The sequence below is a fragment of the Acinonyx jubatus genome, chromosome B3, assembly GCF_027475565.1.
Source record: "Acinonyx jubatus isolate Ajub_Pintada_27869175 chromosome B3, VMU_Ajub_asm_v1.0, whole genome shotgun sequence".
Lineage (NCBI taxonomy): Eukaryota > Metazoa > Chordata > Mammalia > Carnivora > Felidae > Acinonyx > Acinonyx jubatus.
Genome location: NC_069386.1, coordinates 72,314,019 through 72,336,409, shown reverse-complemented (window position 1 = coordinate 72,336,409; position 22,391 = coordinate 72,314,019). Strand labels below are relative to the sequence as shown.

Here is a 22,391-nt window from a genome sequence, read left to right as displayed (position 1 = left end):
GGTTGAACTCCGAACCTTTGAAACTTCTTAGTACTTGCTGAGTGCTTAAGGGCAAAGTGAAAATATTGTGGATTGGACTTTATCTTATTTGGAAAGTCTTTGCTACAATAGCTCAACCATCCTTATTAAAAGGAATTAAGTATTTATTTTTCTTAAAATGCAGAGTCTTTTGGAACATTTTCCAAAAACTGAATTTCTGTATTTAGCAGTCAGCTTGGGGACCTTTGTTTTTTAGACCCACTTTAAAATCAAGTACTTTTGCATAATATATTTAATATGGATTCGAAATGATTTTAGCTTATGGGTGCCTGGGTGGCTCAGTCGGTTAAGCGTCTGACTTCGGCTCAGGTCATGATCTCTTGGTTTGTGAGTTCGAGCCCTGTGTTGGGCTCTGTGCTGACAGCTCAGAGCCTGGAGCCTGATTCGGATTCTGTGTCTCCCTCTCTCTCTGCCCCTTCCCTGCTCATGCTCTGTGTCTCTCTGTCTCAAAAATAAATTAAAAAACATTAAAAAAAATTTTTTTTAAAGAAATAATTTTAGTTTAGATTTATAGTGTGGTCTGCTATATTGCTTCTTGCTGTTTTTTTCAAAGTACTTTACAATTATAAATAGGTATCATTGCTCTCACCATAAGGCAGCAGTTCCTGGGTGAAATTCTTCATGGAAGCCAAGACACAATATCAACATGATAAGTTGGTAATTTCTTTTTTTCTTTTTTCTAAAGTTTTTTTTTTTTTAACATTTATTTAGTTTTGAGAGTGAGAGAGAGACAGAGCGTGAGCAGGGGGAGGAGGAGAGAGAGAGGGAGACACAGAATCTGAAGCAGACTCCAGACTCTGAGTAATCAGCACAGAGCACGACTGGGGCTTGAACTCACAAACTGTGAGTTCATGACCTGAGCCAAAGTCAGTCGCTCAACCGACTGAGCCACCCAGGGGCCCCAGTTGGTCATTTCTTAACATCAACACTCTGTTTTGTGATCAGAGAGGTCTTGATAGCTCTTCACTCCTTCCCCAAGCTGTCTTTCAGATAATTTATGCATGCAAAAAATACTAGAAGCTGTGAAAGGCTCCATCCTACCAGATTTTGTGTCATTCTTTCCTGGGTCCAGAGCGGGAGTCATTTTCATCCTGCCTTAGCTAACACAGAATAGAGCTGTGAACAGTAAGGCTACTACCTCTTCCTGGTGATTCTGTTTCACCTATGCTCTTCACAGCTCACAATTCTACTAAATGAACCTCTTTTCCATTATTCTTAATTCTTTCCATTCCCCTCCCCCAGCCGCGCATTTCCTTCTACTTTCAGAAACTTGAAGACAAGGTCCCTACAACCTTCTCTCCTGTATCCTCAAATGATCCAGATATAAATATTTTAGCACAGTCGCCTGTGTATTTCTGAGGAAGTGTCTGCACAACCGGTCCCTTATTTATAAAGCTCACAAATGCTGTATGACCTGTAATGCTATACCAGCTAATGATCTCTCCCAGAACAGTTGACATGGAAGGATTTTACTTCCACTTCTCACAAGGAGAAAGATGGAGAATGAGAGACGATTACAAAGCAGAATATCTTAATCCATCTTCTCGGTGATCTTTGGGGGCTGTGTGCTAATATTTAAATTGAAGAGGAGGGAGGAGACGGACTGAGGATGGAGAGAAGCCGAGGAGATGGGGGCGGAGCTAGCTCAGCCTATAAAACCCCATGCTAAAAGGGAAGCACATTCGTGTGTGCCAGGGTCACTCTCCCGTAACCTAGAGAGATGGGGCAGTCTGTGCCGTGAGGACGGAGCTTGGAAGAAAGAAAACAAGGACAGGAAAACAAACGAGACATAAGAGGACATCTGGAGAAAGCGGAAGGCAGAAGACAGGGAGGGGAAAACAAACCCACAGCAGGTGGAAACAAGATCTAGAGCAAACCGGTCTGGTCCACAGTTGTTTTTCTGGAAGAGAAAAAAGTACCGGAGGACTGCCTTTTTTTCCTTCAGTTAATGAAAACTCTTATCTTCATCATAAAAGAAAAGGCTAAGGGGAGGTAAAGACAATCTTTGTTTTCTTGGGGGCAGAGCTGAATGAAACCCAGATTAGCTCTTTGAAGCGGCTAAAATAAGCCACTGCCTGGTACACATTGCAGAACCATTCTGGTCTCTGAAGATCTACATCCCCTTCAGGAAAATTCCAGCTGGAGTAGCTGGCACAGTTCTATTTTTATATTTAAATATCTATGTCTCTTTCCCCCCCACTTTTAACAACCCTTTCCTTGTTTGTAAGCACGAGTGACAAGAAAGTGTCAATACAGAATAGGAAGATTTTCAGTTTTTTCTTTTATCTGCCTGAGTCTTTTTTAAGAGGGTAGGAGTGGTCCTTATTTCAGAAAAGGACATTTCAATTTGAAAGACAATCTCTTAAAATATATTTACACCCACACATATTTAGAAAGAGAGATACCTTTCGGAGGTTGAAATCCAATGGTAAAGATGGAAAAAGGAGCCAGGCACCGAAACAACACTGAAAAGAACCACCCAGGTGGGAGCAAATCGGATACCACCCCGGAGTCTGGTTCTGGAGGGGGCGGAGTAGCCCTGAAGAAAGAGATTGGATTGGTCAGTGCTTGTGGTATCATTGTAGGTGAGTCCAATTTCCTTTCCCATCCACCACTCCTCCCCTTCTCTGGTGGTCCTCTTGTGGAACCTATGCCCCCTCTAAAGTGCTATTTTTGCTTCCTACTCCCTTAGAAAAGGATTGTCATTCACCTGTGCTGTAACCCATCCCCAGCGGTCATATTTGATGGGTCTAGGAAGCTGTGTATGTCTTGCATCTCTTCCTTCAAAGCAGGCTGAGCAGTTCTGTCCAGTGTTCATAGAATGGAGCAAAGAGGGTTCACACACCTGGCTGATGGTCAGCATTGCCTGGGAGCTTGTTGAAAATACAAGTCTTCTGGCTCCACACTTGAAGGTTCTGATCCAGTTGGCTTAAAGTGGGGCTAGGGAACCTGAATTTTTAACAGGGTTTCATGCAGCCATCTCTTTAGTAGGTTGGGGACTGTCTTGAGACATTTAGTAGATGTTTGGTTGTTTTATGTCCTATGAAACATAGGGGGCCTAGGGAATGGATAATAAAAATGGCTACAACGGCGCTAATAATACCTTGCCTTCCTATAGCTTTTTTCATCTTATGCAGCACTTTCACTTTGTAAAGTAGATGTGATGGGGCTGTTATTCCCATTTCACAGATGAGGAAATAAATTATGGAGAAAGGAAGAGACAGATTGTGCCTCTCTGTAAACAGACAGTTTGCAGTTTCTCTAGTTGCTTGTGAGTCTGCCCACCTCCTAACATTCATGGAAGACCTTATGAGGCTCTCAAAGAATGACTAGAACGTGGAGTCAAGGAGGAACCGATGGTTAAAATGGGTCCCAGCTGGAAGACTTTGACTTTGAGGCTGGGCGGCCTGAGTGTTCCTGAGAGTGCCAGTATAGGCCACTCCAACCCCCTAACCACACACTGCTTGGCAGAGGGTCCCAAATATGGTTCTGTCTCTAGACAACACATCTTCCTCTTTCCAGAGAGGCCCTGGAGATGGATGGGCAATGGCTCATTACTTCAGAGAGTGAGCATTTCTTCTGTTTTTGGTCGAAGGTTTTACAGACTTCCCAGAGAATGGGGTGAGGGATGGTCAGGCCAGACATGTTTGTGTCCTCTCTCCAAAGTTCCTTTTGAACTTTTTTCTATTGCCCTATTGCCCTATTGTCCTACTGCCCATGAATCAGTGTCTCTGGATGAGCCCATATTACATGCACAGAGGCATTTTGGCACCCGAGCAATAATGACATTGGAGAACGCCCTTGAAATCAAATAAAATCAGTATAGTATTCAGATAATCCTCTTCACCTCTACACCCAGACTTTGGTGATCATGTTATCTCCACTCTGTTTTCAAAATGGAATCCCATTCTATCTAATTCTCTTGACTCTGGGAGGTTTTCCAGACATTTACAGTTAAAAGAAATGTAATGTTATTTTAGAAAATTACAATCATGATCTGAATCTCTCATTACCTTTTCTTTGCTTCTCCTTTATCTCAATTGCTCAAAAAATGAGATCAGCAAAGTACTCAATACGTACAGCACATGCCAATTTATGGTCTATAAATAGCCCAGAGCCTGTTACCTCTTTCACCAGTTTGACTGATAGGATTAAGCATTTTCCTTCTCTTATTCATATGCAGATGTGTACACCTACATGCACACAAGTACAATCAAACCTTTCCTGCCTCAGCCTTGCTCACCCACCTCTGTATATGTGCAGGTATTCAAGGGTGGAGGACATTTCTCTATATCCTGAGGTTGTTCTTGTCTCTTTCTTCAACAGGTTTCTAAATGTTGAAGAAATACAATCTTAGTTGGGTAAATATTACTACTGCTTTACCCACAATCTCATAGATTGAGCTTCAGTGTGAAAATAGTCCCAATATTCCCATTGACATTACAGTGACAAGAATAATAACTCTAAGGTAAAGGGAGATCCCAAATAGGTGATTTCAGAGAAATCAGGATATTTTTCCAAAGTGTGAGAATCTTTGTAGAGTTAATAGGCACTATTCTAGCTCCATTTAAACTAGGGTGAGACACAGATTTTTCTCTAGGATTATATGGGGGCAAAATTTTTTCTGCTTTTGTCAGAAGGACATCTGCTTCCAGGAAAAAAATTCTTCTTGCTTCCCCTCCTGCATGGCTGTTGAATTGCAGATATGCTGAACAGCAGCCCCATTCTCTTCTAGAGGGGTTTCTGAGTGGATTATAGTGATTCAAGTTTTTTCAAGACCAAATGCAAAAATAGAAATGGCATTTTCCATGCAGAATTCAGTGATCTGGTGTTCAACATCAAGACTGTGGAAGAAAGAAAATTAGAAGGCAAAAAGAGGAAAGAAATTTCCTAAGTGAGTCCGGTGATATGGTATGGGAAAGTAACATCTGCCCCAAATCCAACTATCTCATACCCAATTGACTTAGAGGGATAAGTTAAACTATATGTTTCATACAAGCTCATAAAATTTTATTAACAAGCATCATTGATGATCTAAAGTAGGAATAATAGAATGGTAGGTGTTACAAGAATGTAGACTGAACTAATAGAAACCCATGCCCTAGAGTTACTTATAATCTGACTGGAGAGATGACATTCATATACATTAAACAAATAATGAAATTAATGAAATAGTTGAGTTGTGTAAGAGCTGAATAAGGTCAAAGTTAGGTGAATGGTAGGAAGCACAAGGAGAGAAGTCTCATCCAGCACTAGATTAAGAAACATCTTGAGGATGTTGGAAAAGATGGAATAGAGAAGATGATTCTAGGAGATTTCATAGGTAAAACGTTGACAACTAGGGGCAGCTGGGTGGCTCATTCGGTTAAGCGTCCGACTTCGGCTCAAGTCATGATCTCACGGTCCATGAGTTCGAGCCCCGCGTCAGGATCTGTGCTGACAGCTCAGAGCCTGGAGCCTGCTTCAGATTCTGTGTCTCCCTCTCTCTCTGACCCTCCTCCGTTCATGCTCTGTCTCTCTCTGTCTCAAAAATAAATAAACATTAAAAAAAAAGAAACTTTAAAATGTTAACAACTAAACTGTTATTCCCTTGAGCAAAAACAAACAAAAAAAAATGTATCTTCTACATCTCTGAATCTTTAGTGTTTAGCCCTATATGGAACAATAACTCAAATGATTGTTGGACTTTATTGGCTCTTGGGAAAGGTCTGCATATAGTAGTAATAAGAAGTGTTTATCTGAAGGACTGTTGGGAACCTGGCTTGAAAATCTTTAAGCAAGGAATAATTTCATCAACATAGACAATTAGGTTGGGCCATTAAAAAAAATTTTTTTTTTTAAGTAAGCTCTACACTCAACATGGGGCTTGAACTCACAAACCTGAGATTAAGAATTGCATGTTCCACTGGCTGAGCCAGCCAGGCATCCCAGGCCATTTTAATTTTTAATATCACCTTTACCTTAATCTAACCAGTCTATTGTTCTCCATGTACTTGGCTAAGGAAATCTGGTGACAACAGATGAATTTAGATTTCACTATGAATGTGTAGTTCCCCCCCAAATCTAAAGAGAGTGTGACACAGCAGCAAAATTCATCTAATGATACCGAAGTTACTGTTAAGAGCTATCTTTTTTTTTTTTTTAGATTTTACTTTTTAAGCAATTATCTCCATCCAACATGGGGCTCAAACCTACAACCTCAAAATCAAGAGTCGCACATTCCACTGACTGAATCCCCAAGAGCTATCATTATTAAGCACTTAATATACGCCAGACACTTGTGCAGTTACCCAACATCATTATCCTATTTATCCCTCACCATACCTGGCATGGTAGGCACTTATCTCTTTCTCCAGATAAGGAAATGGAGGCTCAGATGGATAAGCAACTTGTTGAAGATCACATAGCTAAAAAGTATTGAAGGCGAGATTCAAACCTAGAGCTTGTCCCAATTCTGAATTGAACTTTTAAGCATTATTCTCTACTATTTCTACTTTTATGTTCTAAAGGAGTGTTTTCCTTTAGACCCTGGGCAGAGGTCCCTCTTTGTTTATATATATATAAACAAAGTGAGTGTATATATATATATATATATATATATATATATATATATATATAGGGTTTTTTTCTTTTTCTTTTTCTCTTTCTTTCTTTTTCTTTCTTCTTTCTTTCTTTCTTTTTGAGAGAGAGAGAGTGCACGCACACATGGAGGAGGGGCAGAGGGAAAGAGAGAGAATCTTAATCAGGCTCCACACCCAGCCTGGAGCCCGCCCTGGGGCTTGATCTCACAACCATGAGGTCATGACCTGAACTGAAATCAAGAATCAGATGCTCCATGGACTAAGCCACCCAGGCACCCCTGAGATATTTTTTTAAAATAGTATTTATTGGGGTTCCTGGCTTGCTCAGTTGGTGGAGCATGCAACTCTTGATCTTGGATTGTGGGTTCAAACCCCACATTGGGTGTAGAGATTACTTAAAAATAAAATCTTTGAAAGAGTAAAGATAAAAGAGTACTATTTATTGAGCTCTTACTAAATGCCCACAGTTCCTCTGCTATGAGTTTTTATGCATATTACCTTATTTAATCCTGACCATAATCCCGTGGAAGTAGATATTATGACTATCTCAATTTTTTTAATTAAAAAAAATTTGTTAATGTTAATTTATATTTGAGAGAAATATAGACAGTGTCGAGTGGGAGAGGGGCAGAAAGACAGGGAGACACAGAATCTGAAGCAGGCTCCAGGCTCTGAGCTGTCAGCACAGAGCCCAATGTGGGGCTCAAACCCATGAACCAAGAGATCATGACCTGAGCTAAAGTGGGATGTTTAACCCACTGAGCCACCCAGGCGCCCCTCTATTTTTAAACATGTGGAATTGAGTCACAGAACTGGTAGGTAATTTGCCAGTGGTCACACAACTGATTACTGAGATGGTCTGACTCCAGGGCCAAAGCTTTTAGCTATTCTTTATTTCTAATCAGTAACAGAGAGAAAAAGGAGTAAGGCCAGTGTGTATTGTGTGGTGGGGGAGTGGGCCACGGAAGACCATAACTATGACATCAGAGCATCAGAGCCAGTAAAGACCATGGATGTCTGGTACTGAAAAGGCTGGGGGAAAACATTTTTTTTTTTTTAAGGCTATTTGTCAACAAAAAAGTGTGGCTATCTGTATAACCGTATCAAAATGGCACTAGGCTGATTTGGAAAATTTTCAAGTCCAAAAGATTTTCAGACCCATGTGTTTTATACCACTTTAGAAGATTTTATATTTTAGTCTCTAGTATGATGTATTAGCTTTCTAATCCCCCAAATGTCTATTGGATGTTAAACAGAGGCTTGGAGTGTGAAAATTTCTTCTTGAGTTTGCACTACAACTTTTTTAAAAAACATGGAGGGATTAAAATTTGATTCATTCAGGATGCAAACATGTTTAAAACTCATTGTTCTCAGAGAAAACACTGAGACAGAAGCCAAGTAGGAGGCTTGTCAAAAGAAACACATCTTGGTTAGTAGAGAAAGGCTTACCCAGCAGTGTAATCATAATAGTAAGTAGCGGGGCGCCTGGGTGGCTCAGTCAGTTGAGCGTCCGACTTCGGCTCAGGTCATGGTCTCACAGTCTGTGGGTTCGAGCCCCGCGTCAGGCTCTGTGCTGACAGCTCAGAGCCTGGAGCCTGTTTCCAATCCTGTGTCTCCCTCTCTCTCTGCCCCTCCCCCAGTCTCACTTTGTCTCACTCTGTCTCTCAAAACTAAATAAATATTTAAATAATAATAATAATAATAATAGTAAGTAGCTACCATTTACTGAGCACTACTATGCACTGATAGTAGTATCTTGGTCAGTGCTTTATGAATATACTCTTCTAGGGGCGCCTGGGTGGCTCAGTTGGTTGGGCATCCAACTTCAGCTCAGGTCATGGTCTCGCGGTTTGTGAGTTCAAGCCCCACGTTGGGCTCTGTGCTGGCAGCTCAGAGCCTGGAGCCTGCTTCAGATTCTGTGTCTCCCCCTGTCTCTGCCTCTCCCATGCTCATGCTCTGTCTCTCTCTGTCTCTCAATAATAAATAAACATTAAAAAAATTGTTTTAAATGAATATACTCTTCTAATACCTTGTAATTAGTACTGTCATAAAAAGGAAGGGTTTGAGTGAATAAGTGGGCAATGACAGACCCAGGATTCCCCCCATGTCATTGAACTCTGAAGCCATTGGGCTTAACCAAAGCTCTCCACAGCATGTAACATGGGGCAGCTGGGGACAGGGATCCTGTTGCATGCTTCCTGCCTCCAGGAAACACGGAGCTCAAGGAGCAATCTGGTTGAGGCTGCTACTGGCAGGACTATAATATGTTCTCCCAAAGAGCAGAGTTATGCAGATTGAGTGACTAGCAAGAGACTCTTGGGATCGGGAGAAGAAAATAGGAACCCAGAAGGTAAAAAAAGTATGTCCAAGAAACAAAACCAAATAGCTCATCTTATTTAGAAAAACAACAACATCAAAAATACCCTGTACCCAGATCAAATGACCTTCTGGGACAGGCTGGCACCATATATATATCTTTTCTGAATTAAAACAGCTTATTAAAGTGGTGTGGAGGTAAGGGGCATACAGATTGGTGTTTCTCAAATTGCCTGGTTACCAGGGTTTTTGGCTTTCTTCTGAGGGTTAATCCAGCATCACAGCTGCCTATAAAGAAATGCCTCAGGAGATTCTTTTGTTGCTCTTGTTTTGTTGTTAATGTTTGGGGTGATAAGGGAGTGTCAAAAAAGCAGGCATGAGCAAATAATCCCAAGAATATATTCTGAACCCCCAAAATAACAACGATGTAGAGCCCAGGGAACTAGGAATTGTTCCTTTGCAATCTTTAACTCTTGGCTGAGCATATAGAGCAAGAAAGACTATGCTTGCTCCCCTCCCAGAACACACCTACGGATGAGGCACCCTGAGTTGCTTCTCTCTGGAGATCTGGAAATGATAAACTGCAGGTTGCTGCTGGGGACAGAAATGGGAGCTGCTGGTTATAGGATTTGAGACTCGTCCATATTTTAACATTCAGCACTCACCGAGCATATTATATGCTGGATCATGTGCTGAGCACTGGTCAATTTTATTTCTAAGAAGCAAAATTATGCTTCAGGTTTATTTTAAGCTATTTTATTTATAGAATGAATGAAGTTTGAGCTAAGAAGCTTTGTTGATTACATCTCATCCCTCATTCTTTGTCACAGTCACAAGTATTCCCATTGGTTTGCTCCCTACCTTAAATATCCTCAGCATTAGCACTGACGTCACTTCTGGGGAGATGGTTTCACAATATGCCAGAAGATGTTCCAGGCAACCTCACACCACGCTTCATGTGTGAAGGTGGATTATCCAGAGAGAGTACCCTTGCTGCAGAATTATCAGTATACTTTTTTCATCTATATGTAGATTTTAAAGGTACCTGTTTGTATATCTATGAAATGCATAAATGCTTTAGCTGCTTCTTTAGAGTACAATTCTGCATAGAGTATTTAGAAAGCAGCTAATACACACAGGTCATGTTGCCTTAGAGATAAGGAATCATTTGTTAAGTAGATCCTGATGCTGTAGTAGAAGAGGTATAATGAATTTGTCCATGATTTGTATCAGAGTGTTGTTGAAAGGGAAGAAGCATAAATGATGTAGCAGAAGGGGAGGGGCTTTGAAGAGAGTCTTAGGTTTGCAAGATGCTTGCCTATTTATAAGCTTCATAACCTGCAACAAGTTAATTATCAGTTTACTTACCTGTAGAACAGAAGTTTTTTGTGAAGTATTAAAACAAAGCTGGTATCCTATGATATATATTCAATAAATATTAGTTTCTTTCTCTCCTTGAGCTCCTCCTCCTCCACCACTACCCTTACTTCCCCTCCCACCTCCAGTCCCCTGACACGCACTCATTAATTCTGGTTCAGAAATTTAGGTTGGGAGGTGCCTGGGTGGCTCATTTAGTTGAGTATCCAACTCTCCAACTCTTGATTTCGGCTCAGGTCATGATCCCAGGGTCATGGGATCAAGCCCTGAGTCAGGCTCCACATTCACCATGGAGCCTGCTTGGGATTCACTCTCTCTCTCAATCTCTCTCTCTCTCTCTCTCTCCTTCTGCCACTCCTCCAGTGCCCGCTTGCTTTCTCTCCCTCCCTCCCTCCCCCCCCCAAATGAAAAAAGAAAGAAAGAAATTTAAATTGGACTGATCAGGCAAGAGAAGAACTGGCCAACTCAGTTCAAACCTGACCTGCTTATCAACCAGCCAACGCTTTCCCCTTCCTCTCTGCTGATTTGAGTCTTCTTACTCATCAGCATCCATCTTGTACTTCCCCTCTTCCAGGAAGCTTGTTGTGTGTGGCCCACGCCGGTGGGCCTTTCCATCCTTGGTATCCTGTCATACAGCACAGTTGTTGTCAGCTCCATGTCCACTTACATGCCCTCACTTCATACACTTCCTTGAGGGTAAAGACTCAGCGTTACTCATTTTCACATCCCTGAGTATTCAGCCTGGCACATGGCAAATGCTTAGAAAGTATTTGTTGAATAATAGCAGCCAGTTAAAAACAAATCATCCACTGGAGATATTTCCCAACAATGTAAATATACTTAATGCTACTGAACTGCACTTTTTTTTTTTTATCAAGAAGGTACCATCTTCAGATTCTTTTTTTTTTTTTAACATTTATTTATTTTTGAGACAGAGAGAGACAGAGCATGAATGGGGGAGGGTCAGAGAGAGAGGGAGACACAGAATCTGAAGCAGGCTCCAGGCTGTGAACAGTCAGCACAGAGCCCAACTCACGGGGCTTGAACTCACGGACTGCGAGATCATGACCTGAGCCAAAGTCTGACACTTAACCGACTGAGCCACCCAGGCACCCCTGAACTGTACATTTAAAAATGGTTAAGATGGTAAATATAATGTTATATGTCTTTTACTACAACAAAATATTCTTTAGCTTAAAATTGGGTTATTCCCATGAACAGTAAATGTTTGTGCTTGGCATAAAAAAAAATCATCCAAGTTCCAATCTAAAAGGGATTTTAGGGATTAGCCAGATAATGACAATGAGGCTTGAAGTTAGAACAGTGTTTCTCAATGTCAGCACTGTTACCTTCTGGGCCAGACACTTTTTGGTTGTGGGGGGCTGTCACATGTATTGAAGGATGAATGCTTAACATCAGCCATGGCCTCTACTCAGTAGATGCCATAGCACCCCCTCCCCCAGTTGTAACAATCAAGAGTGTCTCCAGTCATTGCCAACTGTCCCCTGGGGCTGGGGGACATGGTGCAAAATTGCCCCTGGATGAGAACCACTGTTGTAGAAAAAACCTGTCTCTGCTAGTGCCTTCTTCCCCAACAAGACAGGGAGATGCTGGAGGTTAGATGTGAATGTTAGTGGGCATATGTGAGGATGCAGCACTTGTAGCCCTTCAAGCCAGGATGCTATGCTTTTCAGGGGCTGGTGGGTGGTGGTTGGCTCCGTCTTGTCATTAAAAGTCCATGTGTGAACAAGTGCTTCCCAATTACCTTTTAAAGCAAGCATGTACAGAGTGGGTGCTCAATAAATACTTTTTGAGATGCAATTACCTGCTGGCTGCCCACTTACAGCATCTAAAAATTATACCTAGACAGGCAGACAAATGACTCAGAGAATGCTTCATGGTCCTGGCTCTACAGCGCTGTTTTGGAGCCAAGCTTCCAAAGCAAGCCCATTGGATTCTTCTAGATATAGACTCTATCTCTACTGCTATAAATCCTAGCAATTCCTTATATTTGCTAGCATTTTACAGACTATAAAGTGCTCCCACACATACATGACCTCCACCCTCCTTTTTTTTTTCATATGTGACCTCCCTTGATTCCCATAACAACCTTGTGAGGTAGTCAGGGCAGGAACAATTATTCCCATTCAGCAGGCAAAGGAAAGGGCTGTCAGAAAAATTCAGGTCACACAACTTGTGAGTGGCAAAGCAAGGAATCAATGGCTCCCCCAATTCTGAGCCTTCCGCCCTTTTCATTTTTCAGTAAGGAATCCAAAACAGCAGAGTCCTGCAGCACCTTCCACATGTTTATTCTGCCAGAGATAGCAACTCTGCAGGGCACATGTCAGTCTTGACCTGTTGTCACCCTGATGTAACTATTTGTATGGTCCTAATGGGAAAGTCTATACAGGGTAGGAAACATGGTGAGCTTCCTGCCATGAGGATCAAGGCCCCCAATATACCAGATCCTGCTTCCACACTTCCCCCAGTCCTGAAAATCCTGAGATCTTCTCAGCCAGTTTAAGGAAGAAGCATAAAGAAAGTTCACCTGGCTTTCTCTAAACATTATAGAAATGGACAGAACCTCTAAGCCCTAAGAGGATCTCTGATTAGACTCTAAGACTAGCATGAGCTATTAAGGAAGGCCAAAAGCTTTTGGATTAGAGGGTCTGTTGGGCATTAGAAGTCTGTAATTCCATGCCGTAGGAAATTCTTTGATGCCTACAGCATTCTAGTGTGGACAGGCCTGGATATGAGTAAGGCCTTAATAAGAGTCACATGAACATTGGCCCACAAGTGGGGAAATCAAGTTATACATGGCAAATGTGGATTTTCTTAATTCCAAATTTTTTTCTGGTGAAGACTTGCCCACTAATATAACCTGGAGTGGTTTGCTTGGCTTTTCTTTGACAGAAGAAGCCAAGTTGGGCCTCATTGTCCAGGCATCCTAGGACTCATTTTTTACCAAAGAAGATCTATATGATAAGGTGATTATATTACTAATTGGGATGGATGAAAGGAAAGATTGAAACCTTGGCTATACCAGATGAATGGGCATCTCATTCTTAAATGGTTTTATAGACAATGAGTCTAAGAGTAAAACAATGGAGAAAAGCAACCCTACAGTAATCAACTTTCTTTCAACCTCTCATCAAGAAAGGTCCATAGTCAAGATAGAAAAGACCTTTCTCACTTCTCCTTTTTCTTTTTTTAAATTTTTTTTTTTACGTTTATTTATTTTTGAGACAGAGAGAGACAGAGCATGAACAGGGGAGGGGCAGAGAGAGAGAGGGAGACACAGAATCGGAAGCAAGCTCCAGGCTCCGAGCCATCAGCTCAGAGCCCGACGCGGGGCTTGAACCCACGGACCGCGAGATCGTGACCTGAGCTGAAGTCGGACGCTCAACCAACTGAGCCACCCAGGCGCCCCTCCACTTCTCCTTTTTCAAAGCCACTCCAGAAAAAACACATTTGGACAGGGTACAAGTGTAAAAGCCCTCCAGTTAAAGTCTCTATTGTGCAATTTCTAGAGGAGAGGCCCTGTAGAATAGTGGAGAAAACCCAGGCTGGGAGTCCAAGGACTTGGACTGCTTGTGCAGTCCTTGCTGCCTATGCAATATGTGACTTTGGTCAAGTCTCCTCGCCTCTCTAAAACTCAGTCTTAGCAAAGGTAAATATAAATGATAGTACCTGCCCTGTGCACCTAAGAAAGTAGTTCTGAGAATCAAATAAAGTAATGAATGTGAACACTTTGTAAATCACCATCGAAGGTGGTACAGTAGAAAGAAGGAATCAGATCTGTGTTGTAATTCCTTAATAAGCATCTTATCTTAATAAGTATCATCTTAGTAAAGCTGACTATTTCCTGGGAAAAGCTTGAGGCTGTGTGACAGAAGATTTAGGTTCTAATCCAGTTACTACTAACCTACTCTGTGATTTAGGCAAATAACTACCTCTCTGGGTCTCAGTTTCTTCATCCATAAAATAAGGATAGTAATACCTCTCTCATTTTTTCCCATTTGGAAAATGGGAGTAATAGTTGCCCTATTTTCTTCCCCTATAAATTGGAGACAGTAATAATAGCCAGATCACTCTCTTCAGCAGTGAAAGAAGTGGGTTGCTTTACTCATTTGCCTAAAAAACACAATTGACCTACTTTACAGGATTTGGAGTTTCCAAAGAAACGTGTACATTAAATTGTTCTGTGGACATAGGTTCTAGATGGATGTCTGACATCATTCATTCAGTAAACATTTATGGAGTGTCTACTGTGTGACACTTTACAAGTGAGAGGATGCAGTAAATAGTAGGCATTACTCTTGACTAAATGTAATGTGAATGTTCTTTCAGCTTCAGAACACAGCTCTGTGTAACATTCCTTCCCCTGCAGAAGCTCCAGAGGCCACTAAGGTGGAGGAAAAGTTATCTGATTCTGGTTTTCTAGGTAGCGGCTTCCTAGTATCAGAGAGACATTCCTCTTCTTCCTGTTCTCTAGCACTCTGTTTTGGCTAGCATAATTTTTTTTTTTTAAGCTTATATCTTTGTAATTTTAGTTTGGTCAAAGTTAAGATTTCAGGGCAGGGGGTAGAGTCAAATTTTTATAAAGTAAAGACTCTTGTCCCAATGTCAACCCATTATGACCCTCACCATCACCTCAGCAGCTCCACAGAAGAACACGTTATCCAAGAATAAGGAGACACAGTTAAGTGATCAGACTCGCAAAGGGCTGTTGGTGTTGCACATCCCATTTTCCAGCAGCTGCCTGCCTCTGGAATGAGAAAAGGAGCACACACTCTGGAAATGCCAGAACAAAGGCTGGAGAACAGAAATGCTTACAGATCCCCACTGCAGTATTTGTTTTCCAAGAATCCTTGGTGGAACATTGACACTTAATTCCTGAGAAGACGGAATCTCTTTGATAACGTTCACTCCCACTTCCTCCTTGTGACAGCCATTCCTAGCTCTGAGAAACACCTACCCATTCCTCCACCACCTCCCTTTCCAGCACCTTAAAGACCAAAGTCAAACCTTGTTTTTCTCCTGTATTGATTATTTTTCTAACCCCTTGAACTAGTTTTATAACTCTAGCTGTATTACTCTCCTCTTGGCTGGCTTTGAAATGCCCTACAAATTACTTTTCTGATAAATTCCTGCTAGGCAAGGAGTTTACTATCACTTTTCAGCATTGTTAGCAACCCCATCCCTTGTTCTCAACTCCCGGCACTTGGTGTCTTTCAGAGGATAGGAGCACGTTACGTTTGGCAAGTTAAGGGTCACTTGCTAGGGTAACTGTGTCCTGAGTCTTAGCACACTACCAGAAGGCCTTCTAGTCTCCACTAGCCTAACCTTCATGCAAAACACATATGGAGACTGGTGGAGGAGAGAGGGAGGCTGTTCCTATCATATAGGACTTTTTTTTTTTTAATTTTTTTTTCAACGTTTATTTATTTTTGGGACAGAGAGAGACAGAGCATGAACGGGGGAGGGTCAGAGAGAGAGGGAGACACAGAATCAGAAACAGGCTCCAGTCTCTGAGCCATCAGCCCAGAGCCTGACGCGTGGCTCGAACTCCCGGACCGCGAGATCGTGACCTGGCTGAAGTCGGACGCTTAACCGACTGCGCCACCCAGGCGCCCCGTAGGACTTTAAGTAAATGTACAAGAAAAGGAAAAGTCTTTAAGAACTAATGGGGCCCAGAATCTCATTTTTCTATCTCTCTTTGCCTGATGTTTAGATCACAAAGCTGAACATAAGGGATTGTTCCTTCTTTTAGCTTCATCTGTGTATTTAGCCTGGTTCTGTTGGGATAGACTATCTGCACAGAAGCAAGGCAAGTTTGAGACAAATGTGTTTCCTTACCATCTGAATCTAGCTGCAGACGCTGTATGTCAGTCTCACGGTTGCTGCTGTCATACCTGCCTAGACCCCTTTCCTCTCCCATTAGTCATCTGAAGCTGCAATTTTTTAGTGTGAAAAGCATTCTTTATCCAAGAGGAATAAGATGTATTATTTAAAACAATTTTTTTTAATGTTTATTTATTTTCGAGACAGAGAGCATGAATGGGGGAGGGCAGAGAGAGAGAGCGAGACACAGAATCCGAAGCAGGCTCCAGGCTCTGAGCTGTCAGCACAGAACCTGATGTGGGGCTCGAACTCATGAACTGTGAGATCATGACCTGAGCTGAAGTCAGACGCTCAACCGACTGAGCCACCCAGGGGCCCCAAAGATGTATTATTTTTAGAATGTGACTATTCACTGGAATAGAATGTTCCCTTTCACTGAAATAACCAGATGCATGAATTTTGGTTTAGATGTGAAAGTTCCAGGACTGGACTGAGGTTGAGTTGTGGTTGAGATCTGAAAGTCGTTTTTGAAAGTTGAGTGTAAAATCTCATACTCTGCATCTTGTTCAGCCCAGATATGGTTCCAAACCCCCTAAGAGAGGTGTTGGGAGTTTCAGATGTCCTCAGAACATTGTCAAACCAAGCTGGCCTCATAATACTCCAGTTCTGATTTTCTACCTGCATTCACTTAGTCTCTGATTCTTCCCTCAGCCCTCAAAGAGCTTTCTTTCAAAGAACCTGTGCAGTGCACCCTGATCACCTTGAATCACAAGAAGTAGAGGAAAGCTTGGGATGGAGCATGTCAGGAGCTCCCCCCACCCATCTGTTCCTCCCCTGCCCAATATACACATCCCAGTAGCCAACTATTCAGTCCTTGCTACCCGTCTCACCTCTCAGGAGAAAGCTGGCCTTTCTGCACACAGAAGCAGAAATAGATTAGTGGAAAATGCACTGGATTAAGCATCAGGAGACTGACTTCTAGATCCAATTTTACCCATCAGTAGCCGTGGAATTTGGAAAAAGTCACTTAACCCCTCGATGTCTTAGCCTTTTTGTAAAATAAAGAGAGAAATACCTATTCTTCCTCTTCTTCCTGAATTTCGTAAGGTTTTTGTGAGGGTCGCAAGAAACAATGGAGGGGAATGACCTTTGGAAGAATATAGTGCTGAACCTTTGCACGTATTGCACTCCTACAAACCACTTCCAAGCTACTAGGACTGTTTTTATAGGGTTATTTCATATTTCTTACCAAGGGTGGGGCTGTAACGTCTGGGGTAAAAGCCAGCCTCTAGAAGTGCTATCGATGCTCCTGGGTCTTAAAAAACCCCAGGCATGGGGTATGACCACAATCTATACAAAATTTATGGCCCTTAGGCTCATTTTTGAAGCTTTCTACCCTGCAGATTGTCTCTGGGAATAGATTGCTTTTCCAGTCCTGCCGTTTCCAGTTAGTCTTAAGATTTCTGTTGCCTCGAGTAGCCCAGTAAGAGGGTCTTAAAGTTCAATACCTGAGCCACTACTTGCTACCATGTAGACTTGGACAATGCACTTGATATCTCTGAGACTCAGTTTCCTCCTCTGTAAAATGGATAAAATTATATCTGACTCCATAGGGGTATCCTGAGGACCAAAGGAGACATGTAAATCATTACTAGACACACCTGCCTGAAGGTGTGTTCCAAAGGCATTTTAGGATCAAACCAGAGATGAGACCACTGCTGCAAATGCCAGTCTTGCCAATTGTGCTGACTCCACTGTCTTCCCTGACAACCTTGGTGCCTCCTGCAGGGAACATCATTGGCTCTGGGATCTTCGTCTCGCCAAAAGGTGTGCTGGAGAACGCCGGCTCTGTGGGCCTTGCTCTCATTGTCTGGATTGTGACTGGTCTCATCACAGCTGTGGGAGCCCTGTGCTATGCTGAGCTTGGTGTCACCATCCCCAAATCTGGAGGTGACTACTCCTATGTCAAGGACATCTTTGGAGGACTGGCTGGGTAAGAGGACCCACAAAGGCCTGTGTTGTCTAGAAGCCAAGGCCAGTGGTTTCCAGTGTGCCTAGGAGAGCTAAAGAATAGGATTCCTCTTTTGCTTCCCTGTCATGGTCACTAATGTAGCTGTGTGTCCCCTTGATTCTTCTGAGGATGGCAGAAGAACCAGGTTGTATTTTTACCTCTTTGTTGATTTCAGTGGGCAAGATTCTATGAGTGGTAACAAATTGGGCTTTATGACAACTCTGACCATAGACTCACAGAGAAAGCACATCACAAAACAAAGCCCTTTTGTTTTACAAATTAGAGTGACCACCTAAGAAATGGGGTACCCTCTTCTCACACTATCAAGGATGAGGCCTCCCAGCAGAGTCAGCCCCTGGTCTTGAATTTCCTCAGCTTCTGCAGCCCTGCTACTGAGGAGCTGAACCCTTACCAGGGGGCCAAGAATGTGGAGGGCACTTTCCCCTCATGCCCCCACTCAGTGCCGCCCCTGGCAGTTGCTTAAAGTGGCCACACCCTAAGCATGTCCTGGCTGTCAGAATTCTCAGGTTGCCTATTTTATTTTCCACCACTGGATTCTAGGAGCCAGGGCTCAGAGAAGAGATGATAAAAGGAGAGGGGAGAGAGAAGAATGCCGAGACATGTGTTCGCACTAGCAGACACTTAGCTCCTCGTCGTCAAACCACTTTATTGTCATTGCAGAGGACCAACTGTCTCATTGAGCAGGGGTTGGGGTCCTCAGCATCCCTGAAAATGAAAAGGAAACATACCCCTTTAGCCCACCCACCTCTACTGCCCAGTGACTTGCCCAGGTTTCTTTTGATGACTCCTGAATCCCTGCCATGCATGTCATTGGGGTGGGAGTCTCTGTGGCTGTCTTGGGTCAAGTTCTGTCCTGTTCCCCCTTCAGGTTCCTGAGGCTTTGGATTGCGGTGCTGGTGATCTATCCCACCAACCAGGCTGTCATCGCCCTCACCTTCTCCAACTATGTGCTGCAGCCTCTCTTCCCCACCTGCTTCCCCCCAGAGTCTGGCCTTCGACTCCTGGCTGCCATCTGCTTATGTAAGTGCCATCTGGGCCTTGCTCCTAGGACGGCCTCTTTTGGCCTTCCTGGTGGTCCGCTTGTCTCTGATTCTCCTTCTTCTCCCTCTTTCTTTCCTTCCCTCCTTTATTTCCACGCCCCCCCCCCCACCATTACTTTTCCAACATGTGTGCCTTGGATGAATTGATTATGCATATAATTATCTGGTGTTAAAAAAGAAGAAACTAGGATGCCTGGGGTGGCTCAGTCAGTTGAGCATCTAACCGGCTCAGGTCATGATCTCATAGCTCGTGAGTTCGAGCCCTGCGTCGGGCTGTGCTGACAGCTCAAAGCCTGGAGCCTGCTTCAGATTCTGTGTCTTCATCTCTCTCTGCCCCTCCCTTACTCACGTTCTCTGTGTGTGTGTGTGTCTCTCACATTAAAAAATTTTCAAAAAAAAAAAAAAAAAAGAAGAAGAAGGAGAAACGTAAATAGCTGCTCAGGGGCACAGTAATTTTCACCAGCAAGGTTCTTTACATCATACACAGCACTTTCACCTATATTATCTAATCTGAGCCTCATGACAAATCCATGAGGTAAGCGGGGCCAATATTATCACTTTCCTAGAGCAGGTAAGTACAAGAGCGAGGCAAATGAATACTCAAGGTGGCAGGCCCTGAGTGGAGCCCAGATCTCCTAATTCCTTCTCTTTCCAGCACATACACTGTGGAGGCTCCCTGATGCTTGTAGGAAGATTTTTTTTCTGGCTTCATCCATCTCTACCTCAATCTGCCAGTTCACAGCTTAAAACTCTTTGGGAGGAGAGTGTAAAGCTGTGAGTTGGGAGAAAATAAGTGCATTGTCTATGGTCTCTACCCTTAATATGCTTTCTACCTAACTGGGGAGAAGAGCCACAGAAACAGGTTCTGTAGTAAGGATTCAATTTCAGTAAAATTTCAGAGAAGGGGCAGGGGTGCCTGGGTGGCTCAGTCCATTAAGTGTCTGACTGCTGCTCAGGTCATGATCTCATGGTTCATGAGTTCGTGAGTTCAAGCCCCAGAGTTTGCTTCAGATCCTCTGTCTTCCTTTCTCTCTGCCCCCACCCTGTTCTCTCTATCTCTCTCTCAAAAATAAACATTTTTTTAAAAATTCAGAGAAGAAGGAAAGATGTTTGTGAGCTGGAATAGGTTAGAGATTTGTGTAGAGAAATTCTGCAACTCATATTTTTAGGAAGTCTCAGGGATCTCAATAGATTGAGATATTTTATATATTTTAACCAAAAACTAATTTTTAAAGAAAATATTTGGATTTTTTCCAGGCTCCACTTTTTGGAATTAACATGATCCCTGCCTTCTCGTACCTTTCAACACACATACACTTAGCTGAGGGCAGTGACCATCTGGGCCACACTTTTTCCCAGATCTTGATGTTTTCCCTCTGTCAGGCTGGTGGAAAAGAAGAGGAGGGGTCACTTGCCCACCCCGAGGCCTCTCACAGGGGTAGTCTCCTTGGCAAGCATGCCCTCTTTGGCAGTGGTATACAGCTCTAGGAGAGACCCCTACCATCCAAGCAGGTGGTACTATGGGGCCAAGATACTTATTTGGGGTATATTCCCTGTGCTTGGTCAGGCCTGCTCATGGCCCTAGAGGCAAAGGAATGTGGACTCCAGAACCAGGTTGCCTGAGGCTGCATCTCTGCACCACTTTCTAATTGTGGCAAGTGCTTGGCAAAGTTCCCCACCCCACCCTGCTGTGAGATGGAGGTTGTAATCCTGCCTGCACAGGAGGTCATGGTTGTAAGGATTGCATGAGATAATAAATGTTCTTAGCACAGGGTCACGTAGTCACTGAGGGTGGTCATTCAGTCCTTGCTTGCTAGCTGAATCCAGAGCTGGGAGAAGTGTGGGGAGGGGGAAGGTGGCGTGGGAATGCAGGAAGAGTTGCTATTTCTGCTATCAGACAGGTTAATGGAGGTAGGAAGGAGGACCACATAAGTGCTGGCCACTGCTATTTCAGTGTCTCGTGCGCACAGCCTCGGCTTCCTTTTTCCTGCTGATACTGCTAAAGTATCTCAGACAGGAGGCCACCCTTACTCTCCAACAAGAAATTGACAACCATGAGACTGGTCACTCTGTCCCCGCAGAGAAAAACCAGGCCACACAGTGGAGTTGCCTTGGCAGCTGACCCCACAGCCTCCTTTGCCTTCCCCCAAACTGCCAAGGGTAGCTGATCCCTTGTGCCAAGACCCTCTGCAGTTGTATAGCCCCATAGATACCCCCTCAGGTTATCTCCTGCCTATAGCCCAGCTCTGGAAACACAGTTGTGCATTGTCCCCTCCACAGCCCACTCCTCAACTGGACGCTGCTAGCACCAAGCCAAGGAGGAATTTAGAAACTCTGATGACAAAATGACAAAGTCCTCTCCTCTCCTAATTCCTGCCATTAAAGGTTCAATAAAGCTTATCTGACCTGTCCTCTGCCTCCTAAGTAGAACTGCAGGGAGATTATCTCCAACTTAACATTGGTCAATCTTGTTCTCCAGAGACAGGAATTTTTCATTGTCCTTGAGCTAGGTATTCAAGTACTTTTTCACCTTCATAAGCAGAAAAATCTAAAACCCAAACTTATTTCTCCTTATTTCTTTTGGCAGAAATGGAAAATAGCTCCTTACCTAACCCCTTGTGCTACCCACTTCTTCCCAAATGTGAAGGCCATGTGGAGCCCATGACCCCTCTCCCGGCAGGGGTGTACGTGCAGACATAGCCACACACTCACATTTTCTCACCAGATGCTACCAGCTGCTTTGAGTCTGTGCAAAGAAAGTTCTGTTTTCTGGTTTGTTGAATACTTTTTTTTTCTTCTGTTTTTGGAATCCACTTCTATAGGCCCTCTAATCATCTCTTAAGGTATTCAGTGAAAAAGGAACCAACTGTCCAAAAGGCTTGATGGATGCTACTTTCCTTAAATGCTATTATCTTTTATTCCAGCACCCTGTCCTCTTTGCAGGTGCCAGGCAAGCCAGCTGTGTAAAAATAGGCCCAGTGTTCTTTGGCAGTAGAGCCAAGAGTGGCCCAGTCTAGTCAGGTTTTTGAGAGAATCAGTAGAAAGTTTGGGATGGTCTGAATGTACTGAAATTAAAAGTTCTGCTTTCTGCTGTGTCATTTTGGTATACTGATGACAGGCCTAACCCACTGTAGGATGAGAATTTTTAAGGCCACCCTCTGT

General features: G+C 43.1%; 1 protein-coding gene across 1 annotated transcript in view; it reads left to right on the top strand.

Annotated features, from left to right (window-relative positions):
• Nucleotides 1-1,703: 1,703 nt before the first annotated feature.
• The window catches only part of SLC7A8 (solute carrier family 7 member 8), a 52,068-nt gene continuing 31,380 nt past the window's right edge, over nucleotides 1,704-22,391 (top strand). Inside the window, exons 1-4 of the mRNA XM_015086680.3 lie at nucleotides 1,704-2,031; nucleotides 2,433-2,624; nucleotides 17,946-18,150; nucleotides 19,058-19,209. Coding sequence (XP_014942166.2) covers nucleotides 2,465-2,624; nucleotides 17,946-18,150; nucleotides 19,058-19,209 — 517 coding nt within the window. The 5' untranslated portion in view covers nucleotides 1,704-2,031; nucleotides 2,433-2,464. The remainder of the gene's footprint in view (nucleotides 2,032-2,432; nucleotides 2,625-17,945; nucleotides 18,151-19,057; nucleotides 19,210-22,391) is intronic.